General features: G+C 45.3%; 1 protein-coding gene across 7 annotated transcripts in view; it reads right to left on the bottom strand.

The window, feature by feature from the left end:
* Window positions 1–2,825: 2,825 nt before the first annotated feature.
* Window positions 2,826–22,570, bottom strand: part of IRAG1 (inositol 1,4,5-triphosphate receptor associated 1) — a 120,843-nt gene continuing 101,098 nt past the window's right edge. For all 7 annotated transcript variants that reach the window (XM_057750589.1, XM_057750591.1, XM_057750590.1 and 4 more), the window contains 3 exons: window positions 12,644–12,763; window positions 11,054–11,188; window positions 2,826–6,144 (listed from right to left, as the gene is read on the bottom strand). In XM_057750589.1, coding sequence (XP_057606572.1) covers window positions 5,901–6,144; window positions 11,054–11,188; window positions 12,644–12,763 — 499 coding nt within the window. In that variant the 3' untranslated portion in view covers window positions 2,826–5,900. The remainder of the gene's footprint in view (window positions 6,145–11,053; window positions 11,189–12,643; window positions 12,764–22,570) is intronic.

Genomic DNA, 22,570 nt, shown 5'->3' with positions numbered 1-22,570 from the left:
TTAGGAATCTCTGTCTCCAAAGGAGACTGAGCATGAATTGTGTTGCTTTTCCTCCCACGATCAGTGGGTTTTTTTTCCCAACGACATATCCTTGTGACCTGTGGCGGAATGAGGCCAGGGCTCATGAAACTAAATGATTATTTAAATACCAAGGACAGAGTCCTCATGCTTCCGTTAGGGATTTCTTTATATATTGGAAATTTCTACCCTGCTACAGGTGATTCCTGCTTCACAGAAACCAGACACATTAAACGTTTATAAAAAACATGACTGGGGGGCAATTTACAAAACGAGTCATTTAACACTTTACAATAGTAATCACCACAGGGGTCCTTTATATAATAACTCTCTCTTTAATAACGTCTCATATTCTGGTAGACAATTCAATTTGGACTCCCCCTTTTTTGTCTGATGAATGTGAGATTTATCTGTACTGCGTACAAGCAGTCTGCACTCTGTTTTCCCTGCTAGAGTTTCAGTGGTTTGTTTTCCATGGCAATTACGGAATTCTGGCTTGAGAGTAATGCCTTGAGCAAAGGGTTATTAGTTTTCTCCGAAAGGAATGTCATTTATAGGAATAGTGTATGGACAACTAGTTCTTTCCCATACAAATGTTACTGGTCATAAAGTTAGATATTGGTGTGGAAGATACCAACAATGAAAAGAGAACCTGCTGTGTTCAAACATAGAGAGCTTCTAAGAGACCAGGGGAATATCCCTTAAATAGCTGTAGTTTCGACTTCATTACTTGGGTGAGCACAAGACCTAGGCTATGGGGACCTCAGAAACACACATGACTCTATCACTATGGAGCCAGGGAGACAGGAAAGCAGGAATGGTGTTCTCTTCATCATTATCCTTAAAGCTAGTGTCACACCTGAAAGAGAGTTAGCCTTCAAGCATTTGCTACAGTATTACAAAAAGGAAGAAGGAAAGAAGACAGGAAGGGAAAAAAAGAACCATGAAATGGTTTCCCTATTTAAGGTCAATTGCACCATGAAACAACAGGAGGGATGTCTCACATTCAAAAGTTCCAGGGATTGGGGTGGGGGAACATCTTGAGGGGAGGCATTTTAGAAATTTTGCCAAGCACAGTTACCTACCTTTGATTAGATCCTGATTCTGCTTTCTAGGAGAAGCTCCCATGTCCCATGTTCACTGTTCTCTGTAGCCCTTCATTGGATAGACTCTTCCTTAGCCACATTTGTAGTGGGAAATAGGGAGTATGGGCTCTTTGGGGGTAGCAGAGCTTGTACAGTCTGCTTTCTGCTGATATAAGCTTAGGATCCCAAAAGTTGTTTTCTAACTTAACAATCGAAGGCGTTTTTAGTCCTGGCTTGTGTCTCGTCATACAATAAACACAATTCCCTCACAAACTTAGGTTGCTGATCTATTTGCTTCCATTTGATTCCATGTGTCAATAATTATATCCCAAATCCTTTCTCAGTCACAATTTTCAAGATGCATTTCTTTTTCTCAGCCCCATACCCTCCTCGCTCTAATTTAGTGGTGGCTACACTGAGTTCATTAGAAACTACAGATGGAAGGGCCATATCCTTAATCTGGCCTTTACCACAGGGCTGATCTGATCTGAATTCAACTGGAAAGTTTTATTGGTTCTTTTTCACTCAAAGCTCTTTTCAGTCTGTTTGGGGTTTAGAAGCAGTCAGATTTTCTAAGCCTCAATCGAAGACCTCTATATCCTTTTTCCTTTCTGTTTCCAAATAGCCAATTCTTTCCCAAGTACTTCTTTTTTCTTGCAATACCTCTCGAAAGGCAGCCAATAAAGGTTCACATACTCCAACATCGATTCTTTTCAGCCACTTGCCCTAGAGCTACAGGCTGCCCATGGACTGTCTTTCAAGTTATCATGGGTAAGATTTTACCAAATATTTTTGTTTTCTTCACAACATAGGTCACCATATTTCCAGTCCCTGATATCAGTGTTCTGGTTTTCTGCCACTTGATTGCTAAGCCAGTGTTTCACATTTTGAAAATTTGTTATTGAACTGCCCTATTTCTGATTCTGTATGCGTTAGTAAGGGTAGGCTAACTGCTGTAACAAACATTCCTGAATTTCAGTGGCTTAATATACTAAAATTTTATTTCTTGCTCACGTCACAGTTGAATTCTGTGAGCGCCCATTCAAAGACTCAGCTCCCACCCAGTTGGCCCCCCAACTTCTCAGGCCTCAGGTCCTCAACTGAATGCTCTGAATCTGGCAGGCAGCAGGGGTGGGAAATATAGAGGATGTAAAGTACTGGGCAGGAGAGTCTATTTAGGCAGTTGAATCTTCAAGAAAAGACTGAAAAATATAATCTAGGGACCTCCCTGGTGGCCCAGTGGTTAAGACTTTGTCTTCCAATGCACAGGGTGCAGGTTTGATGCCTGGTTGGGGAGCTAGGATCCCACATGCTTGCGGCCAAAAAACCCAAACATAAAACAGAAGCTTTATGGCAACAAATTCAATAACAACTTTAAAAATGGTCCACATCAAAAAAAAATCTTTTTTAAAAAATAGAAAAATAATCTAGCTATGTAAATCAGATTGGTGAAAACAGCAGTCTCTATCACAGCAAAGTGTATAAATCAGAAAAAAAAAAAAAAAACCCACAAAACCATAAGTCAGGAAGATACAGGAAACTAGGATCAGTAATGAAGACAAGAAGGAGAGGAATGATCCAGCCCCTGGGAGGGAGCCCATTGTGATCCAAGGGCTGGGGACATCTGGAAGGCACTGTTATCTGAACGTAGATTCTAATTCAAGGTCGGGCAAGGTTGTGGCTCAGCTCCACAAAATGAGGAGGCATTCGGCTGCTGCCAAAGGTGTGGAAATGTGCTTTTATTTTCAAACTCAGGTATGTGACACTCTATAGTTCAATGCTAGCACACCTGTGCGAGGTTTAACAACATTAGGAACTGACAGCCAGTGATACACAAACCTAGCACCTCCCTCTCCACTTACTCGGCCAGGCTGTACACGGGGAGCAACACAGAAACAACACAGAGTCCTAGGGCCAAGCAGAGATGTCAGACCTCAGAGGCATTTTGAAGGGAACTTTTATTTCTGATCAATATCACTGTTGGAAATACAGGGACTGTTTCTCTCCATTTCGCTGCTGCTTTGGCAACAGTTCCAATTGCTGCCTCAGGTCGATCTTTGCTTTTCTTTAAGAAATACCGATGAGTCCTTTTTCAGGAATGCCCTTGGAAAGGTGGTTACTCCTTCTTGTCCTCAACCTCCCTTTACTCACAGAGTTGTTTGGCTGAGGGCCTGGTCTGGAAGCATCCTTGCAGGCCTTTCTGTGGAGCAGCTGCAGGGTCAAGAGCTCACTGCAGCTCCTTTCCTGGCCTTTGTCTCAACCGGAAACAAAGGTGGGACTCCTGTGGCCAAGTGGGCGATGGGCCAGCTCAGCCTGGTCCTTCTTCAAGGGAGGCTGAGGCTGGACACTGCCAGTCTAGAGTCCTGCCCCACAGCCACCCTCTCTGGAGCTCCACGTGGCAACCTGTCTTTGGCTCCGAGAGCCCTAAAGGTCCTTCAGTGGATCCGGTCCCCCTGGAAGAGGCAGGGCAAACCATCCGTCCATGCAGCCAAAGTCTGTCTGCCTTGATCTGCACCTCTTTACCTTAATGGCACATCCTTGGTCAACCCTGGCTTGGGCTTCTCTCACAGTGGCTTTCTAGCCACTAGGAAGGACCCCTCCCCACCCCCCACCCCCCAAAAAACCAATATGCTGTTTTACAGTGGGGCCTGATCTAGGTGGGTCTTTCTGAAAGGAGTGGTTGCATCAAGCTCAGCCCTAGAGCTGGGAAATGGCATTGCTAGTCGGATCAGAGAGCAGACTGAAAAATACTAGAATAAGTCGAGGCTAATAAAGATGTTATTTTTCTCACTGAGATGGTGGCAGTGATGGTGCTGATGCTGGAAAGTATGTAAAACATGAGCTGTTCCCAGACTGCTCTCCACCACCTTGAATGCTCACATGTTCTTCTGACCAACATTTCATGACACCCTCCCAAGCATCAGCCACCGTGCTAGGCACTTACCCAGGGAATGGGTGAGACATGGTTCTTGTCTTTGAGGAAAGTGCTAGGAGAGGCAGACACATAAATAAGTTATTGTGATACACTGTAGTAGTAATGAAAATGTTTAAAAAAGGCCAGAAAACGCAGAGAAGGGTGGGACCTATTATGTGGGGTATGATGGGGAGCTGCAGGGAGGCCATTACAGCTGTACGGAGGGAATGAATTTTGCCCTTGGTCCTGAAGAGTGGCCAGAAGAGGAGAGCGGCAGAAGAAAAACTAGTGAGAGACAATAATTTAGTCTGGGAACCAGAAATAGCTTGGAGCGGCTGAAGGGACCCTCGGGGGCGTGGGACTGGAATGTGAGCTGTCCAGTTAGGAGACCCTTGGAAGAGGCAGTTTAGTGCAGGGGTTGAGAAGACAGCCCCTGGGGCCAGCCTGGCTGGGTTTGACTTCCAGCCCCGTGATTTACTAACTGGGAATCCTTGGCACGTTTCTTGTGTTTTTTGTGCTTCCGTTTCCATATCTGAAAATGGGAAGAGTCCTCATTTTTTCTTTTTCTTGAGGACCCAGTGAATGAATCCCTATCTAATACCTAGAACAGGGTTTGGCTCATAGTAAGTTCTATATGAGTGTCACCAATAAAAACAAATGTCAACAGCAAAACAGAAACAAAAGCAGAGCCACCACCATAAAACCCACGCAGAAGCCAACACGCCCCAGAACCGAAGAGGCAAGAAGGCAGGCAGCGGCTGTAAAGGCAGAACGAGCAGTCAGGGTGGAGGGTGGGATGCAATCTCAGTTCTCTGCTAAACAATGGGAACGCTCTGAGACCTACACTTGGGTTGGGACTCCCACCGCAGCGGGAGCACTGCGGTGGAGACGCACGCGCGCATGTGGGCACAGTGAAGCTGAAAGCACATTGTGTCTCCTCGTTCCCCGCGAGGCGGGTTAACTGCTCTCAGCCAGAGAGAACAAAGAGGGCATAGACCGTGCTCTATAGCAGCTTAGAATTAGCACTGGAGATGGAGACCTGCAAGCCTGCCACGGAAGCATGAATTTTCAGTGTTTCTCAAACATCATAAGTCCACTTGGAGAGCTCAATGAACAGGTGCCTGGTGACTGCCCCACGCATAATGAAAATCTGTGGGTTGGCTTTATCCTGAACACACATCCAGAGCACGCGTTTGGAGGGTAGTTGGCCTCCTGCATGTGCGTACTCTGTGTGTGTGTGTGTGTGTGTGTGTGTGTGTGTGTGTGTGTGTGTGTACAGAGGCATATATGTTAATTTACATCTTCCCATTTCATTTCAAGCACTGAGCTAAAATCAGCCTAAATATTTTTCTGAGAAACCTTTCTGACTTCTGTAAAGAGAAACTCTGATTGCAAAGGGGAGAAGGGGAGGCTGAAGGAGAGTCAATAAGAATGAGATGGGAAATGGGAAAGTATTCATGTTGGGACTCCAAATTCCAGGTCTGATCCTTGAGGGGCGGAGTTAGCCTTTAGGCACAGTCCTTCCTGATTTCCAATCGATCACAGAGAGGAAAACGGGGGACAGTGGGCTTCACACTGACACCTGTAAGGAAGGCATTTTGTTTTTTTCCCAGCCGTCTGAGCTGCCGCAGGCAACCGTCCCTTCTGTTGGAGCTTCCTGGTGAAGGCCACTTCTTTGTCCACTGATGCTTTTTGTTGATCCTCCAAGAACATCAGTTTCTGTGTGTGAATAGCTCCCATGGGGGTGCCGAGCGTGAAAGAATCCCTGCTTGTTCCCCTGACAGCAGCAGTGGCGTGCCCACGCCCGGGCCTGACACATCATGCTCGGGGAAAGGGCGGCAGGCTGTGTGCTGGAGCAGGGCACCGGCTGGGTGTCGGGTCTCCTACTGCTCTGTAGGCTGCTCGTGCTGGAGTCCTGAGCTCCACCACGAGTCCCTTTGGGCTGCCGAGCACGTGGATTTCCCAAGGGGCCCGTCGGCCTGCTCCACGCAAGAGTTATAGGAACTGTAGAGCCCCAGCACGACAGTGAAGACCAGCATTGCTGCGGCCATCAGCCAGACGACTTGCCAGTGCTGACACAGTTTGGGACACATGACTTGTAAGAAATGAACCAATTCTTCAAGTTTGCTGCCAAATGAAAAGAATAGGTGGAAGGTTTAGTATTTTATATATATATATGTATGTATTTAGTATATATATGATGCCCAGACCGACACTTCCAACTGGAATACTTTCCACGTGCTCCTGAGCCGTGGTTCTCAAAACTCAGCTGTGCATCGAGCTGTTTGGCAGCAATTATTCAAAATACCCCAGGTCTACTGACTAAGAATCTCCAAAGGTGTGGTCTAAGAATCTATAGTTTAAAATTTTCCCCCAGGTGATTTTGATGCCACCAGTCTGTAGCCTTTATGTTGGGAGAGACTAGGTTAGAACACTCTACTTATTTCTGTGATCATCTATCCGTCCACACATGCCCTCATCTACTCACAAGATGGTCACTGATATCTGAACTCTCCCAAGCCCCAAGATATCAGGCTGGCTGACCCATACTCCCACACATCCAGACAGGACCAGCATCTTTTCTGCACTTAGTGGTATCAGTGATCAGTTCTGAGTCCTAACCTGTCCCCTGCCTCCACGTTCAGATGCATAATTTGTTGTCCTCAGTCCCACATCTGACTGTATCTAGAGTGGAAGGACTGTGATAAACTCCTAGAAGACTCTCAATGTCGAGTAATAAATGACAAGGAACCAGATCAACCTCAAGAGCTCACTTCAAACCATCCCAGGGGCCTCCAGAGGACCCGTGGCCTCCAGCAAACTCTGGGTGACTTATTCAAGATGTTTTGTCAGCCTCACTAATCTTCGTTCCTGATACCCCCTCCTCCACTTTCTCTGCTCTCGCCACACTTTTTCCTCTTCCCTCCTTCCCTTTCTTCCCTCCCCCTCCATTTTTCACCTGCTTTACTTCCCTTTCGCCTCTTTCCAACTGGCTTTCAATTTTTCCACTCCTTTTTGTGGCCCAGTGAAAAGACATTGGTCAGACAGCCTGCTTGGAAGAGTCCATTCTTAGAGCTCTCTGGAGAGGACTTGGACACATTCATTAAGTCAGAATTTCTTCCTGTTTCTAAACCAGATCTATTTTTAAAAATAACAACAAGAATACTGAGAATCACCAAATGGAAGAGGTGAGAAAAGTGACAGCAGGGCTTCCCGAAGGTCCCTAGGCTCACACAGACGCTGAAATACGCAGGCCATTTGCCGAGAAGTAGAAAGCTCTAATTCAGAGCTAGGTGCCTTACAGCAGGTAGAAAGACGTCACGAGCACCCTCCGTAGAAACGGATCAGATACGCAGAGTGCCCGCCTTGGACGCTAAAGCACTGCTTGATTTCTCTTCCATGTGGGAATTCCGCTGATTGTTTCAGGAACAATTAAGCAAAGCAAAACAGGGAGCACAGGAGCTGAGGTGAAAATCTTTAGCTACGTTCACAGCTGTTGGGGAGAGAGAATTTGGAAATGGAAGCTTGGGTTCTTTCAACCCCATTTAGTTTCTTTAATTTCTATTCAGATACAATTGGATGCTAAGACACAGTCTTTCTTTGGGGCTGTATTTCTGTGCTCTCACACAAGCTCCTGGAGTGGGGAGAATCCCACTCTCATCCTGTCCTTAAGTGGGATGGTAAAGGAGGAGGGCAAGATCTGGCTTCGTGATCCTTAGCTGGTTACCCATTTCCAGCCTACAAAAGCGGTCAGAAATGGAATCAGATTCGAAACAGAATTCCTTTGGAAATCAATTTTGGGTTGTTCTGAGTTCTACCTACTCCATCAGGAGGGGTGAGGTTGCTCCCCTCTCACCTGGGCCTGGAGAGAGGGGCTTCGGAGATGCTGCTTGGGGAGCTTGATACGTTGCAGTTTGGGGGCACAGTGAGTGGACTGTGCGTGACTCCCACCCGAGAGAACTGAAGAGTGAGAATCTTGCTGAACTGTTTGGTGGCATCCGAGCAGGGGCCGTGGTACGGAAAACCATCCTCCCGCCAATAGTGGGCCAAAGATGCATATTTCGCCTTAAATGGATGTGGTCAGGAGAAGGAGAGCTGGGATGGGATATCACGCCCGGAAATGCTACTTAGAAGCTGAGCACGGAAGGTATACCTCCAGCTGCCCAAGGACCAAGACAGGGATTTTAAGTAGCCGGCCAGAAGCGCTGCATTCGACTTCATAAAGGGATCTGCAGTTGAGAAATCCTCAGTAATGGTGTGAAGGTGTGTGCGCTGGGGGCTAGGAGGGGGGTGGTTTTCTCTGAAGGTCCCCCAAAACACCACACTGAACAAAATCAGAAAGTCAGCCTTAAATGCCTGCCAAGACCTGGAGCCTGCTCACAATAAGACCAGTCAAGTAATGCTTTTCCTACCCCTCAACTCCATCCCCTTTCGCAGCGTTAGCCCTGGAGAGGTCAGGTGCTGCATTAGCAAAGCTGGGGTGGCTGGCAGGAGTGACAGAGAGCAAGAAGTCAGCTCTGTCCCCTCTGCGGGCTTCCTTCCTGAAGCAGAGAGGAGCTGGGGGGAAGGGGTGGGGAGAAGGTTGAACTTTTTAAGTTGAGGCTTTTGACTATTTCAGTGAACTGGCCATTTTAACGCCTGAAATGAGGTTACTCTTGAGACAAACTTGACCAGAGGACTTCCTCTTTATGAGAATTATGGGAAAAGTAAGGGATCTGCCTAATATCACCTTAACCTCAAAGAGCAGGTTTGAACAGACAGTGGGAGAAAAGACAGCAGTTTTCTGTTGTATCTTATGAGTCTCACTTATTCCATGCATTACTTAAATGTCAGAAGACTGTGTTCTCTGTTGTAATATGGTTAAGATATCAGGTTGATTCACCCAAAATCCATTTAAGCTGATCCTCCAGAAAGTAATATTAAGGACAGATTATATTATTATATATTGTTATAACAGAGGAGAGATTCAGACAAAAAGACTCCAGTTTGATGTTGAATCTCTTCAATAAGGGGTCAGCTGCTGGGGTTAGCCCAGTGTTTTTGAAATGCGCTACGTAGGACATGGAACTTTTAGTAACTTCAGACCTTGCTTGTTAGTGAGATGCCACAATTTCAGGGGGGGAGTCATGCGTGAATGCGGGTGCCCGAAGGCGACTGTGTACGTAAGGGACTTGAGAATGAATGGATTGCCTGGCATTGACAACAGCAGCTCTCGGGGCTAGTCTGGCTTGGGTGACAGGTAAGGAAGGGATCCTGTAACTGTGGGTGGGCAGTTTCTATGAGAGCAGTGGCAGTCGTTATGGAGAAGATGCCACACTGCTGGGCCTGAGCCGGTGAAGCTACATCCTGTGCTGAAGGCCGGGGACCCTTCTCAGGGCTGTGCTGGTGCCTGGTACCCACCACCTGAGGCACAGGCATGCTCTTAGGACCAAAAAGTGAAACTGAGAGGGAGAGAGAACGAGGCCTTTCAGGATCAGCAGGACCGAGAGGCCACTCTTGGACGATGGAGGCAAAGGGCAGACCAGGAGCTGGACAGAGCGGGAGCCAGGCACAGCCTCACTTCTTCTGGGATCCCACGAAATGGGAGGGCCAATCACCCAAGAGCAAATTAACTAGATGAGGATGCCAGCCCTGTGCTCTGTAAACCAGGCTGTTTATATTCCACGTACTCTGTGTTTAGTTCTCTTTTGTTCTTTCTCAGTGTTTAGAAGGGTTATAAGTCCCAGATTGTCTTTCTGTTTTGAAGGGAGCCAAACAAAGGGCTAGAGTCCAGGCCTGGACTTGACTGTAGTAAAGGAGAGGAGACAGAGTAGTGGCCCGCAAAACAAGAGCAGAGGACCCCCAGGAGGGACAGAAGACCAGGAAGGCTAGGACCCAGCCACTTGGAGGAGGGACTGTGCTTTCATTGTGAAAACTGGGCTTCTCTCCCTAGAGGAGGTGGTGCATCCCTACACAGGTTTCTTTCCAACAGTGAAACACTTTCTCTCCCCTTGAACACTTGAGTTGACTATTGCAGGCTGACACCTCTCACTCTGGTTGAATCTTCCACCAACTAGGCTCTACTTACTGGTCGTTGCTATGTGTTTTGAAGCATGTCCGTTTCACTTCTAGTCGGCATTTCATTACCTTATTCATTGCATGCATGTGATTTCCAGAGTCTGCCAGCAATGAGGCACAGACACATACCCCGTCCCAAGGGTAACAGCTGATTAGATTAATTGATCATTGTTGGCTGAAGCCATCCTGGACCCCAAGGTAGCCTGGGAGTCTAAAAACAATGACTTTGGTGAAGTGCTCCGAGTTTGCTGTAACTACATTTAAAAAAATCAAAATTCAAGACTTCTGGTTTGAATGTGCTAACAGAAATAATAGGGCCAGATATATGAAATTGGGGCCCTCCATTAAAATCCAGGATGATGATGTGTCACTAAATCCATATGGCACAGGTAGGGCAAGATGCAGGATCTACATAACCTTTATCCACTTTACATACATTTTTCATGATTTAGTGGAAAATGCACTTGAAATATAAAATATGTTAAAAAAAGAAAAATCCAAATATTTCCAATCCAAAGTGAAAACAATGTCCAGACGACCAAATTTGTCTGGTCACCATGGAAGGAACCTGTTGGAGAGTCACCTTTGCCACAAAGTTGAGTTCATCCCCTACTTCCCTGTATTTGCTCTGCCCCCACTTGCCTCTAGGGCTTCAGGCCAACTCCCTTGACCTTGGCTCTTTCATGGGGATGGGTGGTCAATGAGCTAACTGTGGTCCCTTGCATTTTCTCAGCTCCTGGTTGCTGCCAACCCTGCCCTTGACAGCCCCTGACCCCTCAGCTCTCACAAATGTCCTCTTATTAACTAGTTGGGCTTTGTGGGATTTCCTCTGCCTCCTCCTCCAACACGAGTGCCCTCTTGGTTTCTGTTGGCTGCTCACTTGGGCCCTACACCCACCGCTGCCCTGGATTGGCACCTCCAGGGAGGCTGTGCAATGACATGAATGGGGACCCATTTCAGCAACAGCGAGGGCTCCAACCTGCTTCTCTGCTCCTTTTCCTCTTCCTCGGTTTCCTCTGCCTCTTCAGCTTCCTCAGGGCTCTCGCTCTTCTGTTCTTCTTCCTCCTCCTTCAGGTCTTGAAGCTCCTTGGTCTTCTTTACACCTTCCTGGTATCTGGAAGGCAATGATAAACAACTGAGTCTGGAAAGTCCGGGTGCAGAGCATCCTTTCCTGAGTTGCTAGAGGAGGACACGGAGCCCCTCCGATGATTACACACTCACTTCCTGTGGTTCCACACAATAGGAAAAAGCTGGGGAACGCCACGGCATCCCACGGTGGCTCATGTCAGCATGACTTCCCCTCACCCCTCAGCCATTCTTCCTGTTTATGTGAAAGTGTGACAAAACAGACAGGGAAAAAATGTGGGTGCCGTGTCTCCTGGCTGGACTCTTCTCCTACAAACCATTTGGGAGGGCTGAGGACTGCATCTGCGCTCTGTGTGGCCTTGGAGCCTCGCTCCTCCCCTGGAAAAAGGAGAGGCTGGCACCCGTTGCACGGGTGTTGGACTATTTTGAGGACGTGCCTGGCATATGGCTTGTCCTAGGGAAGGTGACACCTGTCACGCAGGCGTGCTGGGAAGCGTTGTGAAAGTGAAAGGCACACACGTTCACAGTAAATGGTCACAAAGCTGATGGAAGCATTCACGCCGCTGCATTCTAAGTGCAGAGGACAGGTGTGGGGGAAAAGACAGGCTTTCCAAGAGAAACCCTCCGATTTCCTCTGCCCAGCTTTGATATTACCCTGAACGTACTTTTTGCTTGTCCTACAGCTGAGTGTTTCAGGCCAGAACAGTTGGGCTGGGGCAACCCCACACAGGGCAGGTGACCGCCACACGGTGCAGGTGACCGCCACACAGGGCAGGTGACTGCCACACAGGGCAGGTGACCCCCACACAGGGCAGGTGACCGCCACACAGGGCAGGTGACCCCCACACCAAAGCCCACAGGTCCTATATCAGAGGGAAGATGTATCTCCTTCAGGAGCTGCAGGAAAAGAAGCTCAGGGCGGGGTACCTGGTCAGAGGTAATTCTCTACCTCGCTCAGTGTTCTGAGACCTTGCTCAGTATTCTGTCCCATCAGTGACTGGCAATGGGCCAAAGGTGCTGTTGAAGCTCAGTCTCTAAGCTTCTTAGAGAAGGGGGCAGCTGGAAGTCGAGGGGACTCCTTCGACAGGAAGAAGGAATGGCTGAGGCAGTTCCAGGAAGTGGGGCAGCAACTGCTCCTGGGTACTGTTGGCAGCAGCGTGACTGCTCCGAGCATGTGTCAGGAAGCCTCGGGCACCACCAAGAGGAACCCACCCAGGGCCCCTGGTTTCCAGATCATTCTGGTGGCTTTCTGCCTAAAAAGAGGGCAGCCTAGTTATTATCTAATCACACCCTCTCGCCCCATTTCCTTCTGTCCTTCCTGTGGAACAGTACTGCTCTTTCCTATGTAGTTCCTTACTCAGGCAAGGAGGTCCCGGGGGCCACGGGTTGCTTCCCTAAATCCTCTAAGAGACAGGAAAGGCCCGTGGGAAGGTATCTTCTGAGAAATGCCAGGTGACCTCAGGGCGGCTGAAGGCTGACTCACCCCTTGTTGTACGCTTCTTCCTCCATCCTGGCCTTGGTCTCCTGGCTAATCCCCTCCAGGCAGCTTGGAGTCGGCACGGGAGCAGAGGCCTCACAAGCCGGGTCTCCGTCCGTCTTTCCACTAGTGAGAAGAGGGAAGTACAGGGCGTCCTTTCAGGGACTGATGGGGCTTCTGAAAACCAAACCACGTCTTTGGCCTGCTCCTGGCCAGAAGTGAGGAAACTCATCCTGGACTGAATTTATTTCAATGTTTCTACCTTGAGACAAGACTTTATAAAGGCCCTAGTCCATGATTCCTCCCTAGACCCCAAAACATCAAGTACTGCACCAGCTCCCCTTTTTCTTCCTGCTTTCAAATCCACTTTTATTCTTGCTCCAGGAGATGCCCTAAGTGGACAGACAGATCCTGGGAGCTTAGGGCACTAAGAGGAGGAAGAGGGAGGTGGACCAAACGTTCAGAGTCATCCCACCCCTGCAGTCCATCTTCTGATTCATTCATTTAAATGTCTACCCAGTAGTAAGTCACAGGCACCTTGTAATGTGCTGGGGATACATTAGAAAACAAAAGAAAAGGTCTTTGCCAACATGGAGCACAGCAGGAAAGAATGCCCCCCAAAAAGGAAAGAAAAAATATGAAATTAATTACAAATTGTGATAACTTTTATGAGAGACAAACTCTGTGCAGTGACAGAAAGTAATGAGGGGAGAATCTTCTTAGATTGAGTGGCCAGAAAAGGCCTCTCAGAGAGGGACAAACTGAAGCACAGACCTGAAAGATAAGTCAGCTACAACTATAGAAGAGGGAAGGTCATCCCAGGTAGAGGATGAAGGATGTATGAAGACCTTGGGATACAAAAGATGTGGTGATGTTTGAGGAACTGAAGAGAGGCAATGAGGTAAGAGTTAGCTTCTGGACAAGATAAAGTTTTGATACCTGTGAGGTATCCAGGTGGAGATGTCAAGCTGGTAGTTGCATGGACCAAAGAGTGAGAGAAGAGCTCCAGGCTCGAGATATTCAGAATATAGATGGTATTTAAAGCCAGGGGAATGGATAAGACTGTTTGGGGACATAGTATGAGGAAAGATGAGAAGAGGACCCAGGCCCAAGCCATGGGCATCTCCGTCCTTAGCTCAGGTGGAGAAGGAGGAGCCTGCAGAGGAGTTGAGAAGTAGCAGCTACAGAGGTAAGAGGAGAACCCGGAGAACATGGAGTCCTGGGAGCTGAGAGAGTGTAAGCAGCTCTTTGTAGGAAACTGCCCTCAGCAGGGAGCCCCTTTTCTTGTCACTTTAACAAAGCTGTATTGTAACTAACTGTTTTCCCCCTTGTGACAATTTTTTTTTTAATTGGAGTATAGTTGCTTTACAACACTGTGCTAGTTTCTGCTGCACAGCAAAGTGAATCAGCTGTACATATACATATATCCCCTCCTTTTTGGATTTTCTTCCCATTTAGGTCACCACAGAGCACTGAGTAGGGTTCCTATACAGTATGTTCTCATTAGTTATCTATTTTATACATAGTATCAATAGTGTATATTCGTCAATCCCAAACTCCCAACTCATCCCACCCCCTCTCTTTCCCCTCTTGGTGTCCATATGTTTGTTCTCTATGTCTGTGTCTATTTCTGCTTTGCAAAATAGGTTCATCTGTACCATTTTTCTAGATTCCACATATATGCATTAATATATGATATTTGTTTTTCTCTTTCTGACTTACTTCACTCTGTAAGACAGTCTCTTGGTTTATCCATATCTCTGCAAATGGCACAATTTTGTTCCTTCTTATGGCTGAGTAATATTCCATTGCATATATGTACCACACCTTCTTTATTTATTCCTCTGTTAATGGACATTTAGGTTACTTTCATGTCTTGGCTATTGTAGATAGTGCTGCAGTGAACATTGGGGTGCATGTGTCTTTCTGAATTATGGTTTTCTCTGGGTATATGCCCAGTAGTGGGATTGCTGTGCTATATGGTAGTTCTATTTTTAGTTTTTTAAGGTACCTCCATATTGTTCTCCATAGTGGCTGTATCAATTTACATTCCCACCAACAATGTAAGAGGATTCCCTTTTCTCCACACCCTCTGCAGCATTTATTGTTTGTAGATTTTTTGATGATGGCCATTCTGACCGGTGTGAGGTGATACCTCATTGTAGTCATGATTTGCATTTCTCTAATAATTAGTGATGTTAAGCATCTTTTCATGTGCCTCTTGGCCATTTGTATGTCTTTGGAGAAATGTCTATTTAGGTCTTCTGACCATTTTTTGATTGGGTTTTTGTTTTTTGATATTGAGCTAGATGAGCTGTTTATATATTTTGGAGATTAATCCCTTGTCAGTTGCCTTCTTTGCAAATATTTTCTCCCATTTGAGGGTTGTCTTTTCATCTTGTTTATGGTTTCCTTTTCTGTGCAAAAGCTTTTAAGTTTAGTTAGGTCCCATTTGTTTATTTATTTGTTTGGTTTTTATTGTTTATTTATTTTTAAAAATTTCATTATTCTAGGAGGTGGGTCAAAAAAGATCTTGCTGCAATTTATGTCAAAGAGTGTCCTGCCTATGTTTTCCTCTAAGAGTTTTATAGTGTCCAGCCTTACATTTAGGTCTTTAATCCATTTTGAGTTTATTTTTGTGTATGGTGTTAGGGAGTATTCTAATTTCATTCTTTTACATGAAAAGCTGTCCAGTTTTCCCAGCGCCACTTATTGGATAGACTGTCTTTTCTCCATTGTTTATTCTTGCCTCCTTTGTCATAGATTAGGTGACCATAGGTGCATGGGTTTCTCTCTGGACTTTCTATACTGTTCCATTAATTTATATTTCTGTTTTTGTGCCAGTACCATATTGTCTTGATTACTGTAGCTTTGGAGTATAGTCTGAAATCAGGGAGCCTGATTCCTCCAGCTCCTTTTTCCTTTTTCAAGACTGTTTTCACTATTTGGGGTCTTCTGTGTTTCCATAAAAAATGTAAAATTTTTTGTTCTAATTCTGTGAAAAATGTCCTTGGTAATTTGATAGGGATTGCACTGAATCTGTAGATTGCCTTGGGTAGTATAGTTATTTTCATAATATTGATTCTTTCGCTCCAAGAACATGGTATATCTCGCCATCTGCTTGTGTTGTATTTGATTTCTTTCATCTGTTATCTTATAGTTTTCTGAATACAGGTCTTTTGCCTCCTTTTAAACCAGGCACCCCCATGCTCTACTCATCTCCAGCTCAACTTTCAAATCTTTTAATTACACAATATCTTGCCTAACTTGTCAGTTCTTTCCATAGATCAAAGAGGTAGAAATGAAGAATAGAGACTTCCCTGGTGGCACAGTGGTTAAGAATCCACCTGCCAACGCAGGGGACGTGGGTTCTGTCCCTGGTCCAGGAAGATCCCACATGCCTCAGAGAAACTAAGCCCATGTGCCACAACTACTGAGCCCATGTGCCACAACTACTGAAGCCCACATGCCTAGAGCCCATGCTCCGCAACAAGAGAAGCCACCACAATAAGAAGCCTGCGCACCGCAATGAAATGTAGCCTCTGCTCACCACAATTAGAGAAAGCCCAGGCACAGCAACAAAGACCCAATACAGCCAAATAAATAAATAAATAAAATAAAAAAATTTTAAAGGGAATTATTTAAAAAAAAAAAAGAAAAAGAAATGAAGATTAAGTTATTAAAAGATGACCAGATCTCTTCCCTAGCTTCCCCTTCAGTAATCTCCCGAACAAAACGTGTGACCAAACTGTGAACAAGATAATATCTAGAATCGACGAGACTGCAGTGGGGGGATGGTGACCCCTCTGACCCCCATCCCAATGATAACTGAGATTACTTCCCTCCTTCCCTTTAAAAGTTTCCTGGCTGAGTAGAATCTTCGGAGGTGGTTTCTGGGGATACTGAGTCCACCATCTCCCCGGACTGCCAGCATTCTGATTAAACGCACCTTTCCTTTCTACCATTTTTGAGTATTGATTTTGTAAGTTGCAAGGAATGGGACCCCCATTTGATAACAAAAGGAGAGCATGTCAAGGAGGGAGCATTAAGTGTGTCACACACACATTTTTGAGAGCCTGAGTCAGATGAGTACAGAAAAAGCACATGGATTGGATAACACGGAGGTCAAGAGGAGCTTTGGTGGCACAGTAGGAGCAAAGACAGATTGGAATGAGCTGAGTGAAGAATGAGAGGTGAGAAAGGGGAAGACATAGACACAAGAATTTGACAAGGACAGGGAGTAGAAGCCTGTGTCAGGGGAATGTGTAGCTGAAAAAGTGAGTCAAGGGATGAAAGCACATTTGAATGTGGATAGAAATGATCCAGTAGAGGGGATGAGAGAAAGGGGAGGATCAAAGGAACAAATTCTTTGAAAAGGAATAAATTCTTTGAAAAGGAATATTAGGCAAAATATTGTAAAACAATTACTGGTATGGAAGTCAAATGATCTACATCTGTACTGTTTAATACAAAAACTAATGGCCAATTAGCCACTGAAGCTAATTGAACAGTTAAAATGTGTTTAGTTCAACTGAGGACATTTTAAGTTAAATTTAAATTTAAAAACATAAGATGTATATAGTATTTTATTATTTTGGTAAGACTGCACTTCATTTTAACTATCATATTGAAAAATGATAATAGCATGTAAGATATTGGCGTCACATTGTAATACACATACTGGGCCCATGCTTTGTATCTAGTATTGTGTATGTACACAGCGCTGATCTATTTGGTGTCAACGAATTGACTCAGTTACAAGGCCTTTTTATAGACCCATGTAACATTGCAGTGTTTATTCAAATACTTTATGTAAACAGCACAGGTTACTGATATCTATATAAATCATAATTGGTAAATAAGCTAAAATACTGTTATTTAAACTATAGCATATTTAAATGATTTTTCTAGTTTGAAAAAATAAGTATGGACTTTTTTTTTAATTTAAAGAATATGCTTACTACTGATGCAGAGTAGAGTGACAACATAGAAGCTATCATACAGTAAAAATGAAAAGAGATTGCAAGTACTTATATCGCAAAATTCATGATGAATAGCAATATACATTGGCAGCACAAAATGTGAGACTGGTGTGTAAAAAAATTTTAAGATAGTAAATTGGACAATATTAAGAAAAAAAAAAAGGGAAAGTAGGGACAGACCTTTGAAAGGTGGAGAAACTTCTCCTCGGTGATAACAAAGGGAGGAAGGAAATGAAGATGGTGGGTTGGGAATCTGACAATGGAAGATGAGAGGGATCCTCCTATCTGATAGCTTAAAGTTTCTCTATAAAATGAAAGACAAGGTCATTTCCTAATATTGAGAGGTAGGGAGGCCTAGGAAGGCTTGAGGAGGGAAGAGAAGGCAGAAGAATCATGGGGTTGGGGTGGAGGGACAAATGTGGTAGACGATCACAGTAGAAGGGCTGATGGTGCTGGGAGCCCATTTGAGGTATGAAATTCAGAGTTTAAAGGCAGTATCCTGATGGCCATGCCTTCTCTGTAAATCCCACAGCTCACCTAGGTGTCTGGAATCCCAGTGGGAGTCCTGTCATGGAGGAGTCCTCGAACACGGCAGAACAGCGAGCAGAGCTTTTCAGCCAAGACTCTGAAAGATCACAGCTGCCACCCTCCCCGACCTCTCAGACAGGCTTTTTGAGTGAGTCTCCTCATTCTTGGCATCAGTTTCCCATGTCTTAGTTTCCCTCAGACTTTGTAAATTGTACATTTCATCAGGCTGGAAACCCAAACTCATTGTGAACAAGAAAGATAACACTCTAAAAATATCAGCTATTCATAACATCTCTCCTTTTCAACACTACCTTATTCACTCCCTTCCACGCAATCTTCGCCTCATGTGCGGTTTCCTATTTGTCCAAACAATTGGAACAAGAGCAGAAAAACAGAGCTACAGCCAAGGGCAGGGAAAGCAATTCTTTTATGAAATATGGTAGGGTGTAAAATGTTTACTGTTATTTCCTGACCCCTAGACTGAGCTTATTGTTCCTTAAATATCTTCTCCAACTCTCTGGAATTTTCTCCCTATGCATTTTAAAGACTGTTCAAATACCTTTTCCCTTGTGGAACTGCTGCTAATGTTTTCCTCTGTCTCACACCCTCTGGTTAAAGTTGGTCTCTCCCTTCCTTTATACCCTCATCGCACCTCTTTTACAGCATCACCCGGAGCTAGGGCACTTTTATGTTTTATACACATGTCCATCCCTCCACGTGACTGCAATTGCAGGGAGACAGATTGTGTTTCACTTTGAATGGTGCTTGGCACATAGTAAGTGCCTTTAATTGTTTGCTGAGTTGTATTGATTTCACTGTGGCTCATCTCATCGGTACTGGTTAATCTTACAAAATGGGCAGGTCCTCTATGTAAATGACTGTTTCCTGAGAACTCAGTGTTTGGGCTGAGCTGAAGGAATCCCTACGCATGCCTATAAACTTGGAGTTGAGCACAGCTTGTGCCCACCTAAGGGCTTCTGGGCCAGACACTCATGGATCTTGGCATCTATTCCTAGCCCATAATCTTGCATGCTTTCTTCTTTTGCATGATTAATTAGAATGAGGCTCACTGTTTTTTCATGTCCACTGGGTCAAAAACATTTGTCATTGCACTCAGCTCTCAGGCTATTTAATCAAAATGTGTTGTTTGACCTGCAGATATAGTAGAGTCTATTTTTTCCACATGGTCAACAATATTTGAAACTGACTCCAAACGTTTCCAATGGACAGATCTTACCTTCTCAGGCTCAGCTTCCCCCACTGCCAACCCCACTGCCAAGGCTCCCTCAGACAAGCCCAGCCCAGGGGACCTGAACTACAATAGCCTCCTTAGTCTCTGTTACTCAATCCCAGGTTCCTCAGGTCCACTACTAGTTGATTGAGGGCTAATCCATTCCAGAATACTATCAGCAAAGGGGAGTTGTTTACTGTATATATTTAATATCATATAAAATCTTTAAGCAATTTATCTTGACTGTTTAAAAATTGTAGAAAATGGTTATCTTACAGATTATAGTGAGAATGTGCTCTCTAACACAGCAGTATAATGGCCCGCCTATGAAGCCAGCCCTGCGCACCATCCACACCTGCGGTGGCGCTAACCCCTCACTGAGCGGCTCTGCGTACTCCCTCTGCTCCCATCCACTCTGCCTCCGCTCCACGCCCAGGCAGTCAGTAGGTTCTTTTCCAATAGTGCACAGGAGCTTTTTCAGAAACTGCTCTTAAATCCATTCACTTCTCACTAGTTACACTGAGCTTCTTTCTGTTCTTCAGTTGAGGGTCTACTAAGAGGTGAAACGCATGAGTTCTGCTCTCTACTTGCAGTGTGACCTCAGGCAAGTGGTGATTTCACTGAGTTTTGGTTTCCTCATATATAAAATAAAGATATTAATTGTATACCTACCTCATGGTATCATTGTAAGGATTAAATGAGATCATTAATGTAAAGCAGTTAGAACAGCATTTGGCAAAAAGTAAGCATGTAATAAATACTAAGTATAGTCAGCATGTAATAAATCATCATAGTGTTCCTTTACTACTCCATGCTTTCTTGCCTTAGAGCCTGGAATGTTGTTAACCTCCTATCACCTGGTTAACTATGTAACCTTCATGTTTCACTTTTTAAAAAATTAATTAATTAATTTTATTGGTTGTGTTGGCTCTTTGTTGCTGCACACTGGCTTTCTCTAGTTGCTGCGAGCGGGGCTACTCTTCGTTGTGGTGCGTGGGCTTCTCATTGTGGTGGCTTTTCTTGTTGCAGAGCATAGGCTCTAGGTGCATGGGCTTCAGTAGTTGCAGCACATGGGCTCAACAGTTGTGGCTTATGGGCTCTAGAGCGCAGGCTCAATAGTTGTGGCACACAGGCTTAGCTGCTCCATGGCATGTGGTATCTTCCTGGGGCAGGGCTCGAACCCATGTCCCCTGCATTGGCAGGTGGATTCTTACCCACTGTGCCACCTAGGAAGTCCCTTCATATTTCACTTTTAAAGTAAATTCTGGGACTTCCCTGGTGCTCAGTGGTTAAGAATCCACCTGCTAATGCAGGGGACATGGGTTCAATCCCTGGTCCAGGATGATCCCACATGCCATGGAGCAACTAAGCCTGTGCTCCACAACTACTGAGCCTGCACTCTAGAGCCCGTGAACCACAACTACTGAGCCCATGTGCCACAACTACTGAAGCCGGTGTGCCTAGAGCCTGTGCTCCACAACAAGAGAAGCCACCACAATAAGAAGCCTGCACACCACAACAAAGAGTAGCCCCCACTCACCACTACTAGAGAAAGCCTGTGTGCAGCAAGGAAGACCTAATGTAGCCAACAAATAAATAAACAAATAAAAAATAAAGTATATTCCTAAAGGAAATGTTTTCTAAGCCTCCCTCCCCCACCCCCCACACCAAAACTGGGTAGAGTGCTGATTTTCCTGCGTGTTGTTCCATCAGTAACCTGTGCTTCCTTCTGATATCACCCGTCACATTGTATTACAATAGGCTCTTTCCCATCCGTCTTTCCCCTTATACTGTGAGCTCCTTGAGTGCATTCTAGGTGCCTGGTTCTTGGTTATTAATTGTTGAAGGAATGAGAGAATGAAAGACGATGAATAAATAGCTTTTTCTACTTAAGAAACTGTTCTGGAGCCTTGTTTAATCTTTAATACTAATTTTAAATATCATTCTGTATATTTTTCTCTAAGTCTGCAGGTTCATAGACCCTTGTTGAGTGAAGAACAGGTTACTATGAAGTGACTTGCAAGAACAAGGTTCAGAATTCTCTCGTCATATCGGGAGTGCAGTCTGCCGGTTAGGTATTTACTTGTAAACTATCCACAGACAATATGATCTTCTCATCTTTCATGTGCTTAGCCAGTTCCCTTCCTGCTTAGTCACTGTATGCTTAGGGAAATGTGAGACCATTTAAATACAATGATCTAGAAAGCAATGCGTATTCACTCATAATGCATTGTTTCTCTTTAACAGTGTGGAAAAGGTGGCTATAATCACCTGTATTTCTGTTAGAACGGAAGACACGAATTCATTTTCACTCACAGGTTGTCTCATTGTCAGCCTCTTGGCAAGCTATGAGATATTTTCAGTTCCATAAATTTAGATGAAAATTACTTAGCATCTTTTAGAGATCCAGAGGGGGAGGTTGTTGTTAGTCCGAATCCCTCCTCCTTTGAATATCCCCGCCCCTTTTTGCAGCCATCTTTATAGGCTAGGTGTATTCCCAACAGGCAAGTCAGCCATAGCATGGGTAACGTATCATGGTGGTCTCTTTGAATAGCCCATAAGAATGAGCAGCGGACAGCTTCTTGGGGGCTTGACTTGCCTCAATCCTCACTCTGTGCCTCTCTCTCCTGGTTCTAAACCACTGGAATGGTGCTGCCACCACGGACCCTCATTCACGGCCACTCCTGATTCAGGGCTGCTGCCTGCTGTCCCCAGTTTCGTACCTCCTACCACGGATAGTTCAGGTTCCATCCACTCCCTCAGATGGACGCTCTCGGCTGGCCTGAGCCTTTGTTCTACAGAGTCCAGGCCCTGCCCCATCATGAAAGTCTACTGGGGAGAGAGGGGACACAGATCTTCTGCCTTGACTTGCTTTGCCGGTTGACAGTTGGGAATGGAGCCTTGTTAGGAAAAAGTGGGTGGTGTGTCCAAAGGCAGGGCGGGAAAGGATAATTTCAGTGTGCTTCTCACTCAGGGCATCAGATGACCATTTCTGGAGAGATTCAGAGACCATGGACTAGACACTACGACTCTAGGGACTTGGTAAGATTCGGTAGCCTCAGTTACTTCCATATGGTTGTTAGTTTGTCACCCCTTTACAATGTCCCTGTAGTGATCAAGAAAACAAGGAAACTAAGAAATAAACAAAAATACCCTACATAACATGAAGGGCCTGTAAGCTTTCTCGGGGTG

The sequence above is a fragment of the Hippopotamus amphibius genome, chromosome 9 (assembly GCF_030028045.1).
Source record: "Hippopotamus amphibius kiboko isolate mHipAmp2 chromosome 9, mHipAmp2.hap2, whole genome shotgun sequence".
In the NCBI taxonomy this organism is placed as follows: Eukaryota; Metazoa; Chordata; class Mammalia; order Artiodactyla; family Hippopotamidae; genus Hippopotamus; species Hippopotamus amphibius.
The sequence above is the reverse complement of the archived record's forward strand: the minus strand, read 5'-3'. Positions and strand labels throughout refer to the sequence as shown.